Source organism: Felis catus, chromosome D2, assembly GCF_018350175.1.
Source record: "Felis catus isolate Fca126 chromosome D2, F.catus_Fca126_mat1.0, whole genome shotgun sequence".
Classification (NCBI taxonomy): domain Eukaryota; kingdom Metazoa; phylum Chordata; class Mammalia; order Carnivora; family Felidae; genus Felis; species Felis catus.
The window spans coordinates 32782930-32803638 of record NC_058378.1 but is presented as its reverse complement, the minus strand read 5'-3'; the positions used below and the strand labels follow the sequence as shown (position 1 = coordinate 32803638).

Here is a 20709-nt window from a genome sequence, read left to right as displayed (position 1 = left end):
TTTCCCTGGTACCCACCATTGTACTTTCTGGCTCTATGGATTTGATTACTGTAGGTGTCTCATATAAGAGGAATCATATGATATTTTGCCCTTTTGTTTCTGGCTTTTTTTTTTAATGTTTATTTATTTTTGACAGAGAGAGAGAGAGAGAGAGAGAGAAAGAGAAAGCATGAGCAAGGGAGGGACAGAGAGAGAGGGAAACACAGTCCGAAGCAGACTCCAGGCTCTCAGCTGTCAGCACAGAGCCCGATGCGGGGCTTGAACTCACAAACCGCAAGATCATGAGCCAGAGTCACATAACTGACTGAGCCACCCAGGCTCAGGTTTCTGGCTTATTTCAGTTACATGTCTTCAGGCTTCCTCAATGTTGTAGCATGTGTCAGGATTTTATTTCTTTTTAAGAATGAATAATGTCCCAGTGCGTATATATACTCCATTGTGTTTTTAGCTACAGTGTAGACAAGCCAGTAGCCAAATATAAATCTGTACCCAGAGATGGTGACAGGGCACTGTCTTCTCTGGAGCAGCCTATTGTTTAAAGACCATGTTAGATTGGGTGGCTTGGTGCCAACAATACCTAAGTGTTATTCCAAATGTTAAAGGACACTGGTGCGAACAGATCAAAGAAACAAGAGTGAAGTCCACTATGCCAGGAAACATATTAAGTTGATGACTAATTAAGAAACAATGTCCTCTTTCCCATATCCCAAGGATGAAACAATTTTCCAATTCATGCTCAAATGTGAACATTATTACAAGTTAAAAGTGAAAACACAGGATGTAAATCAGCCAAAACGCCAATTCAGAGTTGACCCTCTCAGTTGTGGATTAAAACATTGACACCATTTTCTTAAATTATAGAGGTCTTGTTCTCCTAACTCCTGAAGTGTGGCAGGGCTTCCGAGGCCTTTTGCTTATTTGAGGTATAGCCCTTTGCAGAGGGGAAGGAGGCCGTCTGAACTGAGTTATGGACAACTAAGTGTGTGTCATAATACATAATGCCGCATTGGTGCTGCTGGGGCTGTGGTTCTGCCAGAGGACGAAGTATTTCATGCCTCCCTGTGTAATAAGATGACTTAGTTGAAAATCCAGGATAACATGTGGCAACCTCTCTCTCATCTTCCCGGGAACCACTACAACCTCAGCTATTATTTGGACAACTGTTATTTGTACGTATTTATACTCTTGCCACCGTCTGATGTTGCTGAGGGCCATCTGATTCGCTCAGCTTCTGGATGCTGCTCTCACGTTGGAAAAGTTGGAACAGAGTGGACGGAGCCTGATGACCTTGTTTTCTCCCCTCTCACGTTGTTCTTTTTCTGAATGTGTTGCTCGGCATAGGAGTCAGCCCCTTTATGCCCAGCCTCCCTAACGCCACTTGCCTAGAGACACGCAGGCCAAGAAGAAACCATCTCTGCTGCTGTCCCCCGTGCTCCCTTTCAGGGATTTCTTTCTGCCGACTTGAGCCTCCTGTCTGATATATAATACAGAGATCAAACACTTCTCTTCTGTTGCATTTGTTTGTTTGAGGGATAATTACAAATAATATCTGAGGGATGATTACCAAACTAAAAGTAAGAGAGGTGACATATTTGAGTGACCGAGAAGAGGCCTTCTTCCGAGGGCAAGAATTTATCTGCAGAAATACTAGCTACATTCGTTCTGAAAAGCCACCTCCTGGGGGCCTGGAAGAGCCTCTGCTAGCCAGAAGCCACCAGGAGCCACCAGCAGCAGTTTTGCCTTGCTGAGGCAGTAATACCCAGGCCCTGAGGCAACGCCTTCTCTGGAATTGATTTTGTAGCCGAACGAACTCCCAGCTGCCCATCTCTGATGGTAATTCTACCTGCTGCTGTGGAACCAGGGCAGAGCGTGCTTTTGCGTGCAGGGTTGGTCCAGACTCTGCAGCCCTGGCAGCATGGCCTCCTCCCTCTTCCTTCCTTCTACCTCCACCCCGCATTTTTTTCCTGCTGCTTTTTAAAATTGAACAGCTCTGCAGGGAGGGGAAGTCCCTTGGCATTTTGAGTATTGAGGTGCTCAGCAGAACTGCCTGGCATCCTGTTTGTGTGTAGCTGTTTTAATTCACTCTCTAATAGGTCATTTGGCCTTACCAGCAGAGTCTTAAACTAAACTTGATAATCCTTATGTCAGCAGTGAGGCTCAGGCCAAACATCCAAAAGTGCAACCCTGAGTGATGATTTGAGGGAAGTTTTGAAGCCTTTATTCCCTGGCTGTGTCTGGCTGGCTTCTGCCTGGTGCCTCCTCGGGTCATGCTGTTAACATCCCTCATGCTCACTGCGGCTAAGACAGGCAGGTGGTCCGGGAGAGCAGAGTGAACGAAGGACTCTCACGTTCACGTTCACGTTCCTATTCCGTGTAAGGAGCCCTTTCGGTCACTGGAGATGGGACTTGTGCTCTGGTGACGTGCCGGCTCTTGGTGCCCCTTTAACGGATGTGTGCAGAAGCAGGAGTGACGTGCCGATGGTAGAAGAGCTACTCCACTGATTCACAGCCTTCTTGCCACGGTCCTGATGCAGGCACTGATGTTATCGGGACCTCCTCCCACAGACTGGCCTTCACCTTGCTCCCTGGGGCTGCGGTGTCCCAGGCCTTCTGGAAGTACATTATGTCCTCTCTGTATTGGCTATTATTAGCTATTATTATTGGCCCTCTCACCACTTGATTCACTGCAGTTTGTGGTTTCAGACATTAAAAGTGGCATTTTGGGCAGAGTTAGGGCTGTATTTGGAGATGATTCTAGGAAAATAAGTACCTGCCGGCCACTCTGTCTTTTATTCTGAAGTAGGTGTTCCTATTCCAGTCTGTTTATTCTGAAGGCAGTGTCCCTATTCCAGTCTTTAAAAATACTACAGCCCTGTGAGACCAGATGATGACTGCAGAGGCTGTAAGTTGTCACAGTTCCTACTAAACCTTTTCATTTTTTTCTTTAAAGGAAACTCTGCTCTTTGGTTCCTATGATGCTGGATTAATGGTTATAATCAGTGAGTGATGATCGTAATCAGAGCTCAAAATTCCATCTCATAATTGATCTTGCTGTAGTGCAGCACATCCTTGTAAAGCATTGTCGCTGTTTAAAGATGGAGAAATTGGGGGAAAGAGTGGCTATGTGGTCATTGACAGGAAAGCATTAGTCTGCCCTAAGAACCATTTTGACCTCTCTCTCAAAAGAAAAGAAGTTTCTATCTCTGGTTTTCAGACCAATTTGTGTTTTGTCTGTGTGTAGAGGAACAAGGCTTAGTATGAATAGGCTCGGTTGTGTTCTTTTGTGATATTTAGGAAGAATCCATAGGAGTACAGTCTTTATGAGTATTTTAAAAGTAGATGGGAGGCTTTTTTTTTTTTTGACCCCTGGATGCATTGGATCTCCGTTTTCCTTCTTGTCTCCTATCTCCCACATTTACTCACTTCAGAAGTAATGTCGCATGTAGCCAGAAGAAAAATGTAAAGTACTGAAAGGCTTGAGAATTTGAATTGCATGCTACCTGGGCAGAGATCCAGAATCTTTTTTTTTTCCTTAGGTGAGGGGAATTTTAACAAAACTTTGAAATAAAGCTTATTTGTGGGGGAAAAACCTTTATTTGTGATCCTAATTCTAAGTGAGATTAGTACTGTGACCTATGCAGAGCTGTGATATTCTTCAGACCTATTATATTTTCAGTGCGGTGCCCATTACTTTCTGTCTACTACCTGAAGCCTTCCTCTTGGACGTGCAGGCCAATCTCATGAAGAGCATTTCTGACATATACCGTTATCTGTTCTGTTGCTTTTCAGAGAGGATCTGCCAGGGGCCGTGCTGATCGTTTTTCACATCATTTGTTTCTCATTCTTGGCCACAGAGCCACGTGACCACTTTCTTTGCAGTCTGATTCACGCACGTAGCCCAAGGATGGCACTTCTCCACTTGGCATTCTTTGGCACAGATTTGTTATTCGAACCGTGGCCCTCAAAACACACTGGCTTGTGGGTGTGGCCTTCTACTGGCCCGTGTTCTGGGCCTGGTCCTGGGGGCTCTTAAATTTATATCCCAGTGTTAGTGGTTCTGGCCTATCTGGTTCCTTTCTTTTAAATGGAGCTAATACGGGGCACCTGGGTGGCGCAGTCGGTTAAGCATCCGACTTCAGCCAGGTCATGATCTCTCGGTCCGGGAGTTCGAGCCCCGCGTCAGGCTCTGGGCTGATGGCTCAGAGCCTGGAGCCTGTTTCCGATTCTGTGTCTCCCTCTCTCTCTCTGCCCCTCCCCCGTTCATGCTCTGTCTCTCTCTGTCCCAAAAATAAAAATAAACGTTGAAAAAAAACTTAAAAAAAAAATAATAAAAAATAAATGGAGCTAATAAAGCTCAGCTCTGGTTTACATCACAGCAATTTTTTGAAGGGTTAACGAGCTGGGCTTATTGAGATACTTTTAGATCCTTAGAGGAAAGGTGTGATTTAACCACAGCAAGGCTTCATGCTGGGATTGCCTTCCTACAGAACCCCAAGTGCTTGTCAGACTATCTTCCATTCATGCTCATACCATCCTCCCTGCTAGGGAGGCAGGTGGGTAAGCATTGTTATTAAGTACAAAATAGTGTTATTACTGTTACTCTTATCTGAAAACGGGGTAATTGTAAAAAAGTAGAACTTGGTAAAACAGATTATGGAAGAAAAACACTGGGGAAAACCTCAGAGTATCATGCTCTTGACGTTGCTGTTTACTTTGGGTCTCAAAAGTCTGATTGCTATACATGAAAACAATAGGAAACATCCCTTCTTCTGGAGAAATGGGACCCGGCACATCCTTCTACATACTTGCATTAACTGAACACCAGTACTTATTTTCTGTTGCACTACTTTCTTTATGTTCTAAGGGTTAGTTTAACTCACATCTACCAGGAATGAGTATACATTTCACAGGACTTCTATACGTTGGATCTATTTTGGACTTCAAAACTGAATTTCCTCACAGTGTAGTCATGTTGGACAGCATATAGTTCCCTGGGGCCTCTCAGCACAAGAATTGGATTTCCATAAAAGAGAGATCTTTGGAGAGAGGAGGCCACTACTCTGTCTAAGATGGAAGAGAGGGAACAAGCCTCAGTTGGGAAGCCAGTTGGGCAGAGGTCCCCAACAGATTTGTCGTTGTGCTGTTGAGGATCGGCCGTTCATTCAGTTCTGTGGCTTGAGGTCACAGATAGAAGGCCCCTTTCCACCCTCTTCCCACCTGTGTCTGAGACTTTTAGTCTCATCTTGCAGCCTAGTCACACATGGAGTTATTTCTGGTCTTTCGTGGTTGTGTCACAGGTCCTAGGAAGGGAGAAGTAGGTCTGAAAGGAATGCAAGGAAAAATGACCACAGTTAGCCTTTAAATCTTGCTGTTTGTTTTCTTTCAGTGTATACCACGACATTACTAGAAATCAATAATTCTCTCTGTGTTCTCTCTAGGAAACAAACATGTACAAACTAAGAAATGATAGGCTTCACAGATCATGTGAACAGAGGAAAGCAGGATGGTTGGATTTTATCTGTCATGGAAGCCTTGGCTTTGACCTATTAAAAAAACAAAATTCAACTGAGTACATTTAAAGATCTGATTGACTTTATTAAATGATTCATGAATCCGGCAGCATCCCATCCTTGCAGATAAAAAGGAGCTCCAAGGAGACGTACAAAATGGAAGGCTTTTATTGGAAGAAGGGAGTTGGGTGCGAAAAAGCAGTTTCTAGCAAAGAATGGTTTGTTTCAGGCAAGGTCACCTTCCTTTAGGGTGAAGGCAGGGGTCTGTCAGGCAGATGACCTCACCAGTACTTACCAGGTAATTCCAGATTGGTGAAAGGTCACATTCCTGGGAGAGGCTGAAACTGTAGTGAGGTTAGTTTATTAAGTCTTTGCTGGTGTCGGGCTTAGCATAGGTGACTCCATTTGGGGCCTGCTTTTATTTGTTTATTTTTTAACAGAGCAAAAATGTTTCATCTTGATAATCCACACTTCTGTCTTTACTTGGTGAAAGGAAAGGTTTGTTCACTTTTCTAAAGATACTGGGAGTATTCGGTGAAGGATAGCAGCTGCGTGCACAACAGTTTTCAAATGTTGTATTTATACTTACTTAGATTTACGTTTTTCTTCTTAAATTGTCCAGTTTGGTACTTATTAATTACAAATAGTGTCACGAATGTTTGAAGTCTTAAATTCTAATTTTATTTCCTTATCAAATATTTGTAGTTTTGTGTAGCTGTTTATCGTTATGTTCCTGTACAGCAGGCTTTTTTTTAAATGCTGGCTTCCAGCACAACAGGGCTCTGTGTGAGTGTGTGTCAGAGATGTTTTCAGAAAGAAAGTGGCTTAGGTTTCAAAATTCCCAAGGGAGTTGTTATAAAACAACAGTGAGGAGAAAAAACTCAGCATGATTTAAATACCTCCACATGATTCTTTTTTAATTTAAATTTTTCCTGTTAGGTCTTTTATTTCCCAAACAATAGACTGCTTTGCTCTTCCTGAACTACTTTAGGCTAGAGAGAATTTTTTTGAGTTTAAGCTCTTTCCTCTTTCCTGTCTCAGGTACCTAATTAAATAGAGCCACTTGTGCTTATGTTCATCCAGAATTCCAGTAGAATTCTTCCAGCTGAACTAGAGCAATCCCACAGCAGGTTCCGGATACAAAGGTGGCAAGGGAAGTGGGAGTAGCAGGTGAAAGAATGTGCTCATTTCAGTCACCTCAGCGTGACTGGCTGGGGTGCCCTCACTGGGGCTTGAGCTGGGGTGTTGGAAGGGGCACCACCCACAGAAAGGGGCTGGAGGTGCAGGGGTACAGGAGCCCAGGTTCCAGAAGTTAGGCTGCCTAGGCTTACATCTCCATTTGCCTTTCTTTTTCTTTTCCAGCTTTATGAATCTCACTTTGGCACCCTTTACTGGCCACGTACCTGTGGGCAAGTTACTTAAGCCTTTTAAACTTCAAGTTCAGCTATAACATGGGAACTAACAATTAGTATCTGCTCCTTGGGGTTTTGAGGATCCAGTCAGATGGCCTCACGAAGCCCAAAGCATAATGTCTGGCACACATACTTGCCCAGTAAGTTGGCCAGTAACAATCTTTATTTTATTAGTGTTGTCAATACATATGTACTGTTCACTCTGATTTTTTAATAGACATTTAATAATACCGGCATTGGTAACTTTGTTAAAAAAAATCTCCTATTTTGGGGGCACCTGGGTGGCTCAGTTGGTTAAGCATCCAACTCTTGATCTCAGTTCAGGTCTTGATCAGTTCAGGGTTATGAGTTCAAGCCCCGCGTTGGGCTCCGCATTGGGCCTGAAGCCTACTTTAAAAAAAAAAAGAATCTCCTGTTACAATACATTTGAGTTCATAAAAATTTAAATGGACCTGGTAAAAACCACCATAAGGGAAGTCAAAAGACAAATGACAAAGGAAGGGGGGATATATTTGCAATTCATACCATAGACAAAAGGGTTTACTTCTCTACTGTATAAAGAACTACTAGTCACTAAAACAATAGACAGTTGTAAAGTTTTTAATGGTGATATGCTTCCATTTAACTGTGCTACAGATTTCATGTTGTGAATACATATATACTCTGAGCAAAACGGGAAAACTTAAGGTTGGAGTGGGGCTTGGGACACATGTTGCCAAAGAAACAGCCATGAGTGTGTAAACAGACCTGAAATTTTTGTTTTTCCCCATAAGATAGCCCCCTCTCAGAAATGCTCTGTTACTGTCCATGGTACCCTCATATTTACTCTGTCATCCAGGATTTTTCTTATCTCCTTTTCCTGACTCCCCCATCTCCAGAAAGTCACTGAGTCTTTTCTGTGTTTCATTCAGAGCAGAGTATCTCTGCTCCAGTCTTTCCAGTCATGCAACTACTAATCTCTGTCATGACTGAGCTGCTGCCCTGGTTTCCTTTACTTTGTCTTGTTCCCTCGTCCATTCGGCACAGTATACCACACCCAGATCAATTTCCCTAAAACAGGGTTTCATGTTGGGCCACCAACCTGCTCAGAGACCTTCAGTGGTTCCCCACCATCTAGAATGGAGTCTGACTTCTGAACCAGACCCTCAGGGTCCCTTAATGTGATTCACCGTCCTGTGTCTCTCGACTTAGTCTTTCTCACTATGATTTTTCAGGGACTCTCCAAACACCTAACCTGGTCTGCTTGACCCTGCTGCCCATGCCCATTTCTGCCTTCATGCTAATCTCCTCCTTCTGTTTTCTGAGTCTTATACTTGCTGCAAGCCCAGCTCAGTTCCCGTCTCCTCTAGATGGCTGTCCTAGGTGCCCAACCTCAGCGCCCATTGTTTTCTTGCCTTGATGCATTTACTGATTGCCTGTACCTCCCCTCTCACACTTAACCTTTACCACCTTTGTCGTCTTCAGTAAACTTTTTCATTGAAGCAGGACATACTACAGAAAAGTACCTAGATCACAGAGTAAGTCAGTAACTTTTCACGAGGTGGGCACACCCGTGACATCCATGTTTCTCTCTTCTGATTCACACCCTGTCTCCCTAACTAGATAGATGGTAAGCACCTGGGAGACAGAACCAAATCGCATGCCTTTGCATAAAAATGTATCACATCAGGTACTCGGTGACATTTCAGATCAGGAATTGGAGCTAAGAAAGGGGTCTAGGCTTTGACAAATAAGAAATACATAGAAATTTAAAGGAGTACACGAAATTTCCATTACTAACTACAAATTCTTTCTTGACAACTAGTTAACAGTTGAGGCACGATTAGAGGGAATATAGCTTTGGCGAGTCCTGTTCAAGGATTCCTAGATGGTGACCTGTATGTAAATAAGACCTTTAAATCTGTTGCCAACAAGGCCATGTCATACTTTCTCTTTTCAGACATAATGTTCACAGACATATGCAGCATGAGTTTTTGTTGTCATTGTCTCCAGCAAATATTTATTGATCACATGCATCCTACGAGGTGCGGTTCCAGTGTACGGTGCTATTCAGCTGTGAATAACATAAAAGATTCTTCCTCTGTAGAGCTTATATTTTAATGAGTCACTAGAAATAGATGACAGAACTGAAAGAAAGGCTTAAGACTAAAGATACAAGGACTAAACAATACGATAACTGATAAATTGTTACAAAATCCTCATCAACATACAGAGAGAAAAAGAACATGGAGATAGGAGGGGCTAAAGGAAGATTAGCACCACCCTAGGGGTTTCTGGATAAGAAATCCATTTATGATATTATCAAAAGGTATGAAAGAGGATGGCTACTCAGAAAGGTAAAACAAGTTCAGGGTTAGAGAGAACAGAGAGATGTCAAAACCATCATAGGAAATAATTTTCAAGAGCACCTTACAGTTTATAAGGAAGGTACTTTGACTTGTCCCTCTTACTGGATTTTTGCCCACTCTGATCTCGTACAGTGGGTGGTATCATCTACGCACAGTCATGCAGCTCCCGTGTGCCGGGTGTAAGTTTACGCTGACTGCAGCACTCTCCCAGGCTGCTCTTATCACCATATTTACTATTTACTTTAAACCTAAAGCATGAGGATCTCTCTGGCAGATTATGCCGTCTATAGGTTATCCGCATAAGGCAAGGTAAAGTTACAGGGGTATCACTTGCCAGCTCCCAGCTGTGGCTCTATCACTTGGAAACATAGGCAGAGGGAATGGAAGGTAGAGGACCCACCCATAGGCTGCTAATCCTTAAAAAGTAACTTGTTGAAAGTGTTATGAGTTCCCTTTTAGTTTAGTTTTGTCTTGTCTTTTATTGCCCCTTTGTTGATACCTTTTTAGCATGTAGAAGGCTTGGGTTTGCAAAGCTATAAATCTGCCAGTCTTGTCGACATGGCTTTCACTTCAAATTAATGTTCAGCAGAGGGATTAGCAGATAACCGTTTCGGGCTGTATTTCTTTACACAAAAGGGTGGATATGGTTTGAACAGGCTGCCAAAGCCAGGAAGAGAAGTTAATTGTATAAATCAATGCAGGCAAGAGCTGACCACCTTTCTGAAAGACAAGACAATGCAGCATACAACCTCTAAATAGATCTTTGGGGTCAAGTTGATGTCATGTCGAAGGATCAATATTTACAGGGCTTTATAAAGTTAGCCTTTAATGAACCCCAGGCATTTTGCTAGGTCATTAATTGCAGGAAGAGGAAAGGCAACAGCTATTGAAGTCCATGGCTGTGGAGCTTGTGTAAAAATAAGTGAAGAGACGGTCACTTGCTTATGTGCAAACGTCCCATCCTAGGTTCTCCCCAAGCATTGTTGGGTTTGTGTATTAAAAGACTTTCTTGAGATTTTACTGACATTTTAAGAAACGGCAACTCTTGTATCCTAACAGAAGGCAGACCCTTTACACTTCAACAACGTTATGTAAGCAGTTAATTTTCCTAAGCAGGGATGAGTTCTGATTATCATTTTAGATTCTGCCTTATAATTGTGCTAATCACAAGGGCCGGTCCCTCTCAGAGTATGACTCATCCCTCTCTCTGATACCCTTGAAAGCTTTTAGAGTGAAGAATTGGGGCACCTGGCTGGTTCAGTTGCTAGAGGGTAGAGCATGTGACTCTTGATCTTGGGGTCATGAGTTCAAGCCCCAGGTTGGATATGGAGCCTACTCTAAAAAAATAAAATAAAATATTTTTTTAAAAAGTGAAGAATTATCATATAAACTTACTTTAGGATGCTAGCTTGAATCCAAGTCAGGTGGAAGGTTGTTGATAAATATTATCATTTTTGGGGTGCCTGGGTGGCTCAGTCAGTTGAGCATCCGACTTCAGCTCAGGTCATGATCTCATGGTTCATGGGTTCGAGCCCCCGCGTTGGGCTCTGTGCTGACAGCTCGGAGCCTGGAGCCTGCTTCGGATTCTGTGTCTCCCTCTCTCTCTGCCCCTCCCCTGCTCACACTCTGTCTCTGTCTCTCAAAAATAAATAAATAAATAAATAAATAAATAAATAAATAAATGTAAAAAACAATTTTTTAAAAAATATATTAATGTTTGCACGTGTAATATCATCCAGTAGAAGACTATTTGGTATATATAAGTGTTCTGTATTCCTCACGAGGTTGTCAGGATCACTCCTGGGTTAGGAACCTTCTCTTCTATTTATTTTAGTCAGTGCTTCTACAAAATGTTGTTGACTAGTTGGAGGAAGGTACCATATCAAATTTTCTCTTGACTGTCATAAGATCCCATCGAGGGTCTTGTCAAGTCAGGGCTGAAAATCATAGAGACAGCTTTGTTGGACCCTGGGAGTCAGGGTGTTTGTTATAAGTTCTTGGTCAGAGCTGCTCAGCAGATAAATTTTAAAATTGACTTTTCAGCTCTCTTCCCCTAGTGCATTTTGTTAGAGGAGGCTTTAAAATTCAGGGCGCCTTGGTGGCTCAGTCAGTTAAGGGTCCAGCTTCAGCTTATGATCTCGCAGTTTGTGGGTTCAAGCCGCGCATCTGGCTCAGTGCTGACAGCTCAGAGCCTGGAGCCTGCTTCAGATTCTGGGTCTCCCTCTCTCTCTGCCCCTCCCCTGCTCACACTCTGTCTCTCTCTCTGTCTCTCTCTCTCAAAAATAAATATTGAAAAAAAATTTTTTTTTAATTCACCGGAGAGAAGAGCTACTGTTCTTTTCTCACTCCCACCCACATCCAGGATCGTTTTTCAGAATAAATACCGAAAAGAAAAAGCATGAGAGGTTTGTTGGGACTGTTGCAGTGTTTTTTACAAGAGAATCTGCTATTTGCTCTTTTCACCTATAGTTTTCTTTGGACACTCATTCGGATTTGTATTCTCTCTTTTCAGCTCTTTGAGAACTTCTACTTTGGCACCCTGAAGCTCAATTCCATTCACATCTCTCAGAGGTTCACGGTAGACAGCTTTGGGAACTACGCCTCCTGTGGGCAAATTGACTTCTCCTGAGGAGGATCTTGGGAAGCGCCAAAAATTGAACATCCTCCCGAGGTGCCAGGGGAAAGAAGATCTTAGTTTTTATTGCCAATGAGGGATGTGGAAATTTGGATGGTGACTTTCCTGGGTGGTTCCCCACAACACAGCATGGTCTCTAATATAATACTTCTCCACAGTCAGCAAACTGCCGGTCAGCCCAGGTGGTTGTGGGCACAAGGGGAACTTGTGTCTGGAACCCTTGGCCTGTTCCTCTTTCACAGGGTCTACTTTCTTTCTGAAGCTCTTCTCTGGAAACGTACCTCTCAAGCCCACTGGAGCTAAGATTCGCATTATTTCTTACACACATACTGATTTTGCCCCAGCCGTTAAGCTCTTTCATATTAACACTTTAAAAGAGAGTTTTATTTTTTTATTTTTATTTTTTAATATATGAAATTTATTGTCAAATTGGTTTCCATACAACAGCCAGTGCTCATCCCAAAAGATGCCCTCTTCAATACCCACCACCTACCCTCCCCCCCCTCCCCCCCCCCCCCCCCCCATCAACCCTCAGTTCTCAGTTTTTAAGAGTCTCTTATGCTTTGGCTCTCTCCCACTCTAACCTTAAAAGAGAGTTTTAAAGACATGGTTTCATTACCGTCTCCACGTAAATCGAATGTCTCCAGTTTTAACCAGGTTTGATTTTTACTTCCCTTTGTACTGTGACTTTTAATCACTACCCAGAATTCCTTTGTGGTAAAAAACACACGACATTAAGTTTACCATCTTAACCATTTCTTTGTAAGTATGTAGTTCAGTAGTAGTAAGTATATTCATGTTGTTGTGAAACATCTCCAGAACTTTCTCATCCTGCAAATCTGAAACTATACCCATTAAACAACTCTCCGTGTCCCCCTCCCCCAAGTCTCTGGCAGCCACCCTTCTGCTTTCTCTTTCTATGAGCTTGACTGCTTTAGATACCGCATATGAGTGGAATCATACAGTATTTGTCTTTTTGTGACTGGCTTATTTCACTTAGCGTGACGTCCTCAAGGTTCATCCACGTTGTGTAGTGCATGTCAGAATTTCCTCCCTTTAAGAAAGGCCAAATAATATTTTGTTTTACATGTACCCTGTGTTTTGTTTATCCATTCAGCCACCAATGGATGCTTGGGCTCCTTGACTGTCATGAACAGTCCTCTGTGAACACGGCTGTACAGATACCTCTTCCTGATCCTGCTTTCAGTTCCTTTACTACTCAGTTTTATCTTCAGCGAAATAACATCACGTTTTTTGTTTTTTTTTTTTTTTTGATCTTTTACTTTGGTCTGTCCTTTTTCTTCTGAAGTTGGTACCCTTTTATGTTTGTTGGATTCCTGTTCCTTATCCTACCCCCCCACCCCCAGCCTTCCCAGGCCAGTGATGGAGTTGCAGTATCGTAGCTCCTTTGTGTCAACTCCGCGGGGCAGCAGCAGTAGAAACGGCGATGGCATCAGCAGGGCCGTGCACAGTTCCACGGGGCAGAGTCAGCTGCGGAAGGACCGTCTCCCTTCCTTGCTCCAGCCTCGCTCTCACCTTCCTCTCCCCATTTCTTCTCCCTCCGTGTCCCCTCTTTCTCTTTCCTTCATTCCTTACTCTTGATTCTTTCTGTTTGAAAAGTGTGATTCTGAACCCTGTGCATTAAGGCCACTACCTAGTAAGGGCTGTGTAGAACACTCAGGTTTGCTTATCAGTGCGACTGCCCAGATCACTTGTGAATAAATGAATTTCCAGAGTTACTGTTTTTCTTTCACTCTTACACAGTTTTAGTTTGACTCCCTTAGTCAACGTATATGTCAGGACACGGTGTTGCCATCACTTAGTGGCTGGCATAGCCGTTAACCGTTCCTCCAGAACTTACATGTTCGTGCCTGCAGGGTTGGTTTTTCCCCAAACACTTAGTAACATGAGATTTTATCTCGTTTACCTTCAGTGGTTGGATGGCGCGGTGTGCACGGTGCAACGAGTTCTCCCAGAGATTGTGCTGCATAGCAACGTTGACAGTGGAGTTTGGTGCCCTCACCTCATCTCCGCGCATCTCTCTTACGGCCTTCTTTCTGCCACCCGCCACTGGGCAGCCTTGCCCAGGAAGTAAAGATGTCTTGTTTTGTTTTTAATGTTTTTTCATGTTTATTTATTTTTGAGAGAGAGAGAGAGATGAGTGAGTGCAAGTGGGGGAGGGAGGGAGAGAGAGAGAGAGAGAGAGAGAGAGAGAGAGAGAGAGAGAGAGAAGGAGACAGGATCTGAAACAGGCTCCATGCTGATAGCAGAAAGCCGGATGCGGGTTCGAATTCAGGAACCATGAGGTCATGACCTGAGCTGAAGTCGGACACTTAACTGACTGAGCCCCCCAGATACCCCTAAAGAGGTCTTATTTTGGATGTTAGAGATTTATGACTTGTGTTTCTAGTAAATTTTTTTATCTTTGGAAAATGTAACTTTGTATACCAAATCCTCAATTCTTTTTTTTTTTTAAGATTTTATTTTTTAAGTAATCCCTACACCCAATGTGAGGCACGAACTTACAACCCTGAGATGAAGAGCCACACGCCAAGCACCCCTAAATCCTAAATTCATAATAGAATCGGAACTTCTGTTATTTAAAATTTAGAGGCAACTGTGCATTTTAAGGACGTATTGTATTATTAAGTAATTTTTCACAAGTAATTTACCTCTTTCAGTCTCCTCTCACGACTTTATGGTGGATTTTTCCAGAGGCTACGTGACGTAGTGACATCATCACTCTGATGGTTAATGGAGCGTGTGCTTATGTATTTTTGTGTTTCCTAGAATCTTGTAAGTTGTAGAAATTCATAAGAATCTCTCAAGATTCAGGGTCCCCTCTCACCAAATTGTAATGCGGTTCGTATTAGAAGATTTGCTGTGTTTATAATCAAATCTCCTTAAATATTATCAGTTAGTATTTCATGCTGTATTGAAATAGAGTTAAATTGTAGCTAACATCACTCCAGCCAGTTTTTGAGGCACTGACTTCACCCAGCTCCTCAAAGAGGAGGAGGGAAGACAATCCCACTGCAATTATTACACAAGATCTGTACTGTTACAGAAGGAACTTTGGCATGGAGAATAATTTTGATTTTTTTGGAGGGGACACAGTTTGCCCCAGATGAACTCCTTACCCATGGTAGAAACATGATAAATGTTACTTATAGTGGTTATTTTTTTAAGTGAGCTCCAGAGTCTACTACACTGGACATTGATGAGAATCCAGCTTCGTAAAGACACAAAGTTTGCTTCAGGTTCGCTTTTGTGTTGTGCTCTTTTCCTGGAGCTGACAGGAACCTGATGGCACCAGAGGTATATTGAGTTGAGAAACACCTCACAAATTCTTTAAAAAAATTTTTATTTTATTTTTCTTAATTTTTTTTTAACGTTTATTTATTTTTGAGGCAGAGAGAGACAGAGCGAATGGGGGAGGATCAGAGAGAGGGAGACACAGAATCTGACAGGCTCCAGGCTCTGAGCTGTCAGCACAGAGCCCGACGTGGGGCTCAAACTCACGGGCCGCGAGATCATGACCTGAGCTGAAGTTGGCCGCTCAACCGACTGAGCCACCCAGGCGCCCCCCAAAAAAATTTAATATTTATTTATTTTTGAGACTGAGAGAGACAGAGCATGAACGGGGGAGGGTCAGAGAGAGAGAGGGAGACACAGAATCTGAAGCAGGTTCCAGGCTCTGAGCTGTCAGCACAGAGCCCGACGTGGGGCTTGAACTCACGGACCATGAGATCATGACCTGAGCCGAAGTCGGAAGCTTAACCGACTGAGCCACCCAGGCGCCCCTTAAATTCTATCTTAATGCCTATAGGGAACATGGATATCAAAGCCCCAGGATGCTATAGCTGTTGTGGCTGTTTTATTAATATATTTTTGGTTGTTAATAACAAAATTTTTAAATTTTTTTTCAATGTTTATTTAGTTTTGAGAGACAGAGCGTGAGTAGGGAAGGGGCAGAGAGAGAGGGAGACACAGAATCCAAAGCAGGCTCCAGGCTCCAAGCTGTCAGCACAGAACCGACATGCGGCCTGAACCCACCAACTGCGAGATCATGACCTGAGCTGAAGTCAGAGGCTTAACCAACTGAGCCACCCAGGCACCCCTAATAAAATGTTTTTTAAACAAAAGATAAAATAAATTCACTTTGTGAAAAATAATCTAGCGGTACATTCATGCTCTATGTTTTTTTCAATATGCATTTTATACTTCAGTTTAAATGTTTTAAAAACAAATTTCATCCTCCAGAGGTTAGTCCTCCCTATGCATTTAAGCACATATCATATATCATACTGTTAAATAGTTTTTCACAAATAATAAATAATATTCGTGGAATGCTCACATTTGTCATTTATTTGTGTATACGCTCATTTAATCTTTACAACAGCCCACTTAAGTTGGTATTATTCATTACCCTCATTTTACGAACTGAGGCTTCACAAGGTTAAGAAATTTGCCTGAGGTCATAACAAGCTTATACCACCAATTCTTAAAATGTGATCCGTGGACCCCCTGTGAATCCCTGAGAACCTTTTAGGGCTGTATGTGGTCCACACTATCTTCTTAAAAATACTAAGGTATTATTTGCCTTTTTCACTCATTCTCTCATGAGTGTACAGTGGAGTTTTCCAGAGGCTATGGGACATGGTGACATCATCACTGATGGTTAATGGAATATGTGCTTGTATATTTTGTGTTTTCTAGAATTTTGTAAACTTGGCAGGTTTACATTATGTTTTTAGACTTTAACTCCTTTTGCTCTCAGTACTTCTGTACTCCAGCTACCTGTTTTCAGTTTTATCTGCTGTTACGGGCTGAATTACATGCCTGAGAATTTATATGTTGAAGCCCTAACCCCTCAGTAGCTCAGAATTGCAACTGTGTTTGGGGACAGGGCCTTTAAAGAGGTGATTAAGTAAAAATGAGGCTGAGGCTTTTAGGGTGAGCCCTAATCCAGTCTGACTGATGTCCTTATAAGAAGAGGAACTTTGGACACACAAAGAAACATCGGATCCCTGGCCTCCAAGGTCCACCCCCTGGGTCTGTCTTCAAAAAGGGTTCGCGATGACATCACCAAGGCAACCGGTGATTGCAAGGGTCTGAGGATTACAGTGAAACTGACCTTCTAGCACAGACAGGCCCCAATTGAGGTAGTTCCTTCTGCCTTGCCCTGATCCAGGGGCTGCAATGCTGATGGCTGCTAACTTCCTGACATGAACAGTGATGTGGAGAAATGTCCAGTTAAGAACTAGAAAAGAAAATATTTCAATAAAGGATTGTTTGACAACCAAAGGAAAAAAAAATCTTTGCATGCACAGAGGAAAGACCATGTGTGACACAGCAAGAAGGCAGCTAGCTATCTGCAAGCCAGGAAGAAAGACCTCAGGACAAACTAAGCCTACCAAGACCTTCATGTTGGACTTGTACTCTCCAGAACTTTGAGAAAATGTATTTCTATTGTTTAAGCCACCCAGTTTGTGGTATTTTGTTATGGCAGTCCTAACAAACTAATATGCCTGTGCTTTTTTTTTTTTAAGTTTATTTATTTATTTTGAGAGAGAGCATGAGTGGAGGAGGGGCAGAAAGAGAGAAAGGGAGAGAGAGAATCCTATGCAGGCTCCACACTCCTAAGCGTGGAGCCTGATGTTGGGCTTGAACTCCCGAACCATGAGATTGTGACCTGAGCTGAAATTAAGTTGGACACTTAACTGACTGAGCCCCCCAGGCACCCCAGTAATATGCTTATTCTAACGCAGGAGCTAATCTGTGTGTCTTGAGCCAGACATTAAAGAAACTTGCAAAAATGTAAGTGCCCTCTTCTAGATTTTTTTTGGGGGGAATATAGTTGTGTTTCACAAAATACGTTATTTTGTTAATATGTAATGGGTTCATTACTCTTCTTTTTAAATAAGCATTTTTTTTCCCCGATTCTCAGGGGTTTCTTTAAAGATCTGATTCTTTTTAAAGAGCAGTTTTAAGTTCACAGCAAAATTTAGAGGCAGGCTTAGTTTTATTTTCAAGTACAATAGATGATATCTATATCTATATATCTTACATAAACCAAAGTTACATAAACCAAAGTTCTATTGAGGATTCCTCAATACATTTTTAGTGTAAAGGACTCCTGAGACCAAAAAGTTTGAGAACTGCTCTACTACACTATACTTCTTCCAAATAGGATCATATTACACATGAGCTTCTCTAACAAGCTCTTCTCATCCGGCAATATATAGTGGGACATTAGTTGTCAATACAGGTTACATTATTATTATTATTATTATTATTATTAATTATTTTGTTATTTTAGAGCAAGCACATGTGCACAGGGGAGAGGGGCAGAGGGAGGGAGAGAGAGAATCCCAAGCAGGCTCCATGCTCATCATGGAGCCCGACAAGGGGCTTGATCCCACAACCCTGGGATCATGACCCCAGCTGAAATCAAGAGTGGGGCGCTCAACCGACTAAGCTACCCAGGCGCCCCCTACCTATATTATTTATAATGTCTGTGCACCAGTCCATTGTGTGTATGTATTGTACTTTAACTAGTTGGTCCCTGAGTAATGGACAATGAGTTGGTTTCCAGGTATGGCTATTATAAACAATTCTGGATTGAATATCTTTATGCATTTTTTTAATGCTTGTGAAGTCATGCAGAAATGAGATTAAATGGTTTTAAAGATGTGGTTAGATTTAAATTTCTTATTTGGAAATGAGGGTTCTTCCATTTTGTATTGCTAAATATTAAATACAAACAGAAAAATGCATAAAACATACGTACCATTTAACAAATACACCCGGCAGCTTTGGGGCCCATTGGTCTGAAAAGGCTGACCTGCTAGTAATTCTCTCATAGTTTGGGAAAAACTTTTCTTCTTTATAAATTTCAACTGTCCATTTTCTACAGCTCTTTTACCTGTCATCTGGAAAATTGGATTCTCTCTCCTAAATTAGCTTTCCTATTATTAGCTTAACTAACAGTCCTGGACTCCTGTGGGTTTGCTTTCAGGGCAAATCAACTGACCCAGCTTGAAGGTGTGGCCCAAGACCAGTTTCTCTGGAGGAGCTGCCCAGGAGTGTGGGAAACATTTTGACCTTCAAAAGTCTGGAAACATCTATTGTCTTATTGATGGGCATCTTGTCAGTGCCTTTCCAAAGTCTTTATCAGGCAACTTTGGTAATTCTAGAAGATAAGGGACTTCATGAGATAGTACTGGAAAGGGAGAGCTATATCTAGAATCTACTGCCTCAGTGCCTTGGTGGTCCACACTTAGCTTTGCTAGAAGACTAGGATTGAGATGATGCGGGGAAATGGCAAGTTTTAGTACATCTTCAGAACTATGGTACATCAGAGCCTTCTCTTCCCAACCTGAGAGAAGAACTAACATTTTGTAAATGCCCACTGTGCTCGAGCACTTAATATGTGATTTTGCATGAGTTTCACAGCAATCTTCTGAGATCTTCTGCAATCTGTAATGGAAACGAGATTAGGGAACTTGCCCAATAACACAGCTAACAAGCAGGATCACCCCCAGTCTGACAACAGACTGTGTTCTTCCACTATACCATGCTGCTATAAAACCCGGCCAGGTAGCTTTATTTACTGGGAGATGAAGAGATCAATGGCCAGGGCCTCACTGCAGCACCACCTCTAAATCCAACCGCAAAGCAAAAAGAAAACACGGAAAAGGAGCTATTGTTTTCTGTTTTCCCAAAGGGATCCCAACCCAAGCCATTGATGCGATCAGAATTCCCAGGCAGGCCAGATTCAGGGTGACTACGAACCGTATTACCTGTGTTTTTTTCCTACTGATTAAGATCATGTGTTTCATTGCCTTTGTTTTTTTTGTTTTGTTTTGTTTTGTTTTGTTTTGTTTTGTTTTAATATCACAGCAGCCAAGTCTTTTTATAAAAATACAATTTAGGGCTTGGGTCCCAAAAGTTCCTTATGTTTTGTCCTGTCAGATTCTCTGTTTCCTCTTCAATTTATCTGTAATGTAAGCCTCACCCCATTTCTGCTCTGATCCTGGGACTGCCCAGCCTCCAGCCTTTCCAACTGGTATGTCAACACATTTCTACAGGTAATGATAAGGGTCACAATATTAACAAAAACCTGAACACCTCAAAACCAGCCTCCCCCCGCAACCCCCTTCCCCAGTGGCTTATTAAAATCAGCTTAAAGTCAAAACCATGAACAAATGTGCCTTTTCCAAATTCGCAGCCTCAAGGCAGATGAAATGGTCAAACGTGTTTGCCTTTTAGGGTTGCCCTAGGAAGAGCTAACAAAAGGGGTGACGGCCCTTAAACAGCTGCTTGGGGAGAAGGACATCTAGATGCCTCTTTTACCAGCCATTCAGTGCTCAGGCCTTGCCTTGAAAAGAGCACGCGGGGCTGGGAAGCAATAGTTCTGGGGCAGCCAGTTGTTATATGGCTTTTGTCTTAACGAAGTCACCCATTACTGTTGGAGCCATAAGTCTGCAGGAAGCCAGCTGTCAGGGCTGTGGCACAGGCCCCTCTGGGTGGCAGGCAAGGGGAGACAGAGTGTCTGTGGCCAAATTCCCTTTTAGACACCTGAGCCTGGCTGGCTTTGTAACTGGAGAGATTTGTGTCCTCCCCACTCCCATCTTCCCTGGGGAGACCACGGGGCGCTTTCTCTTGCCCTCCACCCTTGGAGAGACATCGGGGACATCTCGGGCTTTGGATTCCTTGGTTTGCAACTCCCCAAGTGCTTAGCTGGGCTGGGTTCTGCTTCGGTTGGCTGGCGTTTGGCGCTCTCATCTAGCGCTTCCCTT

General features: G+C 42.7%; 1 protein-coding gene across 8 annotated transcripts in view; it reads left to right on the top strand.

Annotated features, from left to right (window-relative positions):
• Positions 1-20709, top strand: part of ASCC1 (activating signal cointegrator 1 complex subunit 1) — a 116850-nt gene that overhangs the window by 95802 nt on the left and 339 nt on the right. For 3 of the 8 annotated variants that reach the window (XM_023240538.2, XM_023240539.2, XM_019813245.3), the window contains exon 10: positions 5439-6065. The exons of 1 other annotated variant lie outside the window; for it this stretch is intronic. In XM_023240538.2, coding sequence (XP_023096306.1) covers positions 5439-5579 — 141 coding nt within the window. In that variant the 3' untranslated portion in view covers positions 5580-6065. Of the gene's footprint in view, positions 1-5438; positions 6066-11782; positions 14023-20709 lie in introns of those variants that run through there. 4 more of the 8 variants (XM_006937855.5, XM_023240540.2, XM_019813249.2 and 1 more) reach the window with 3 other exon arrangements.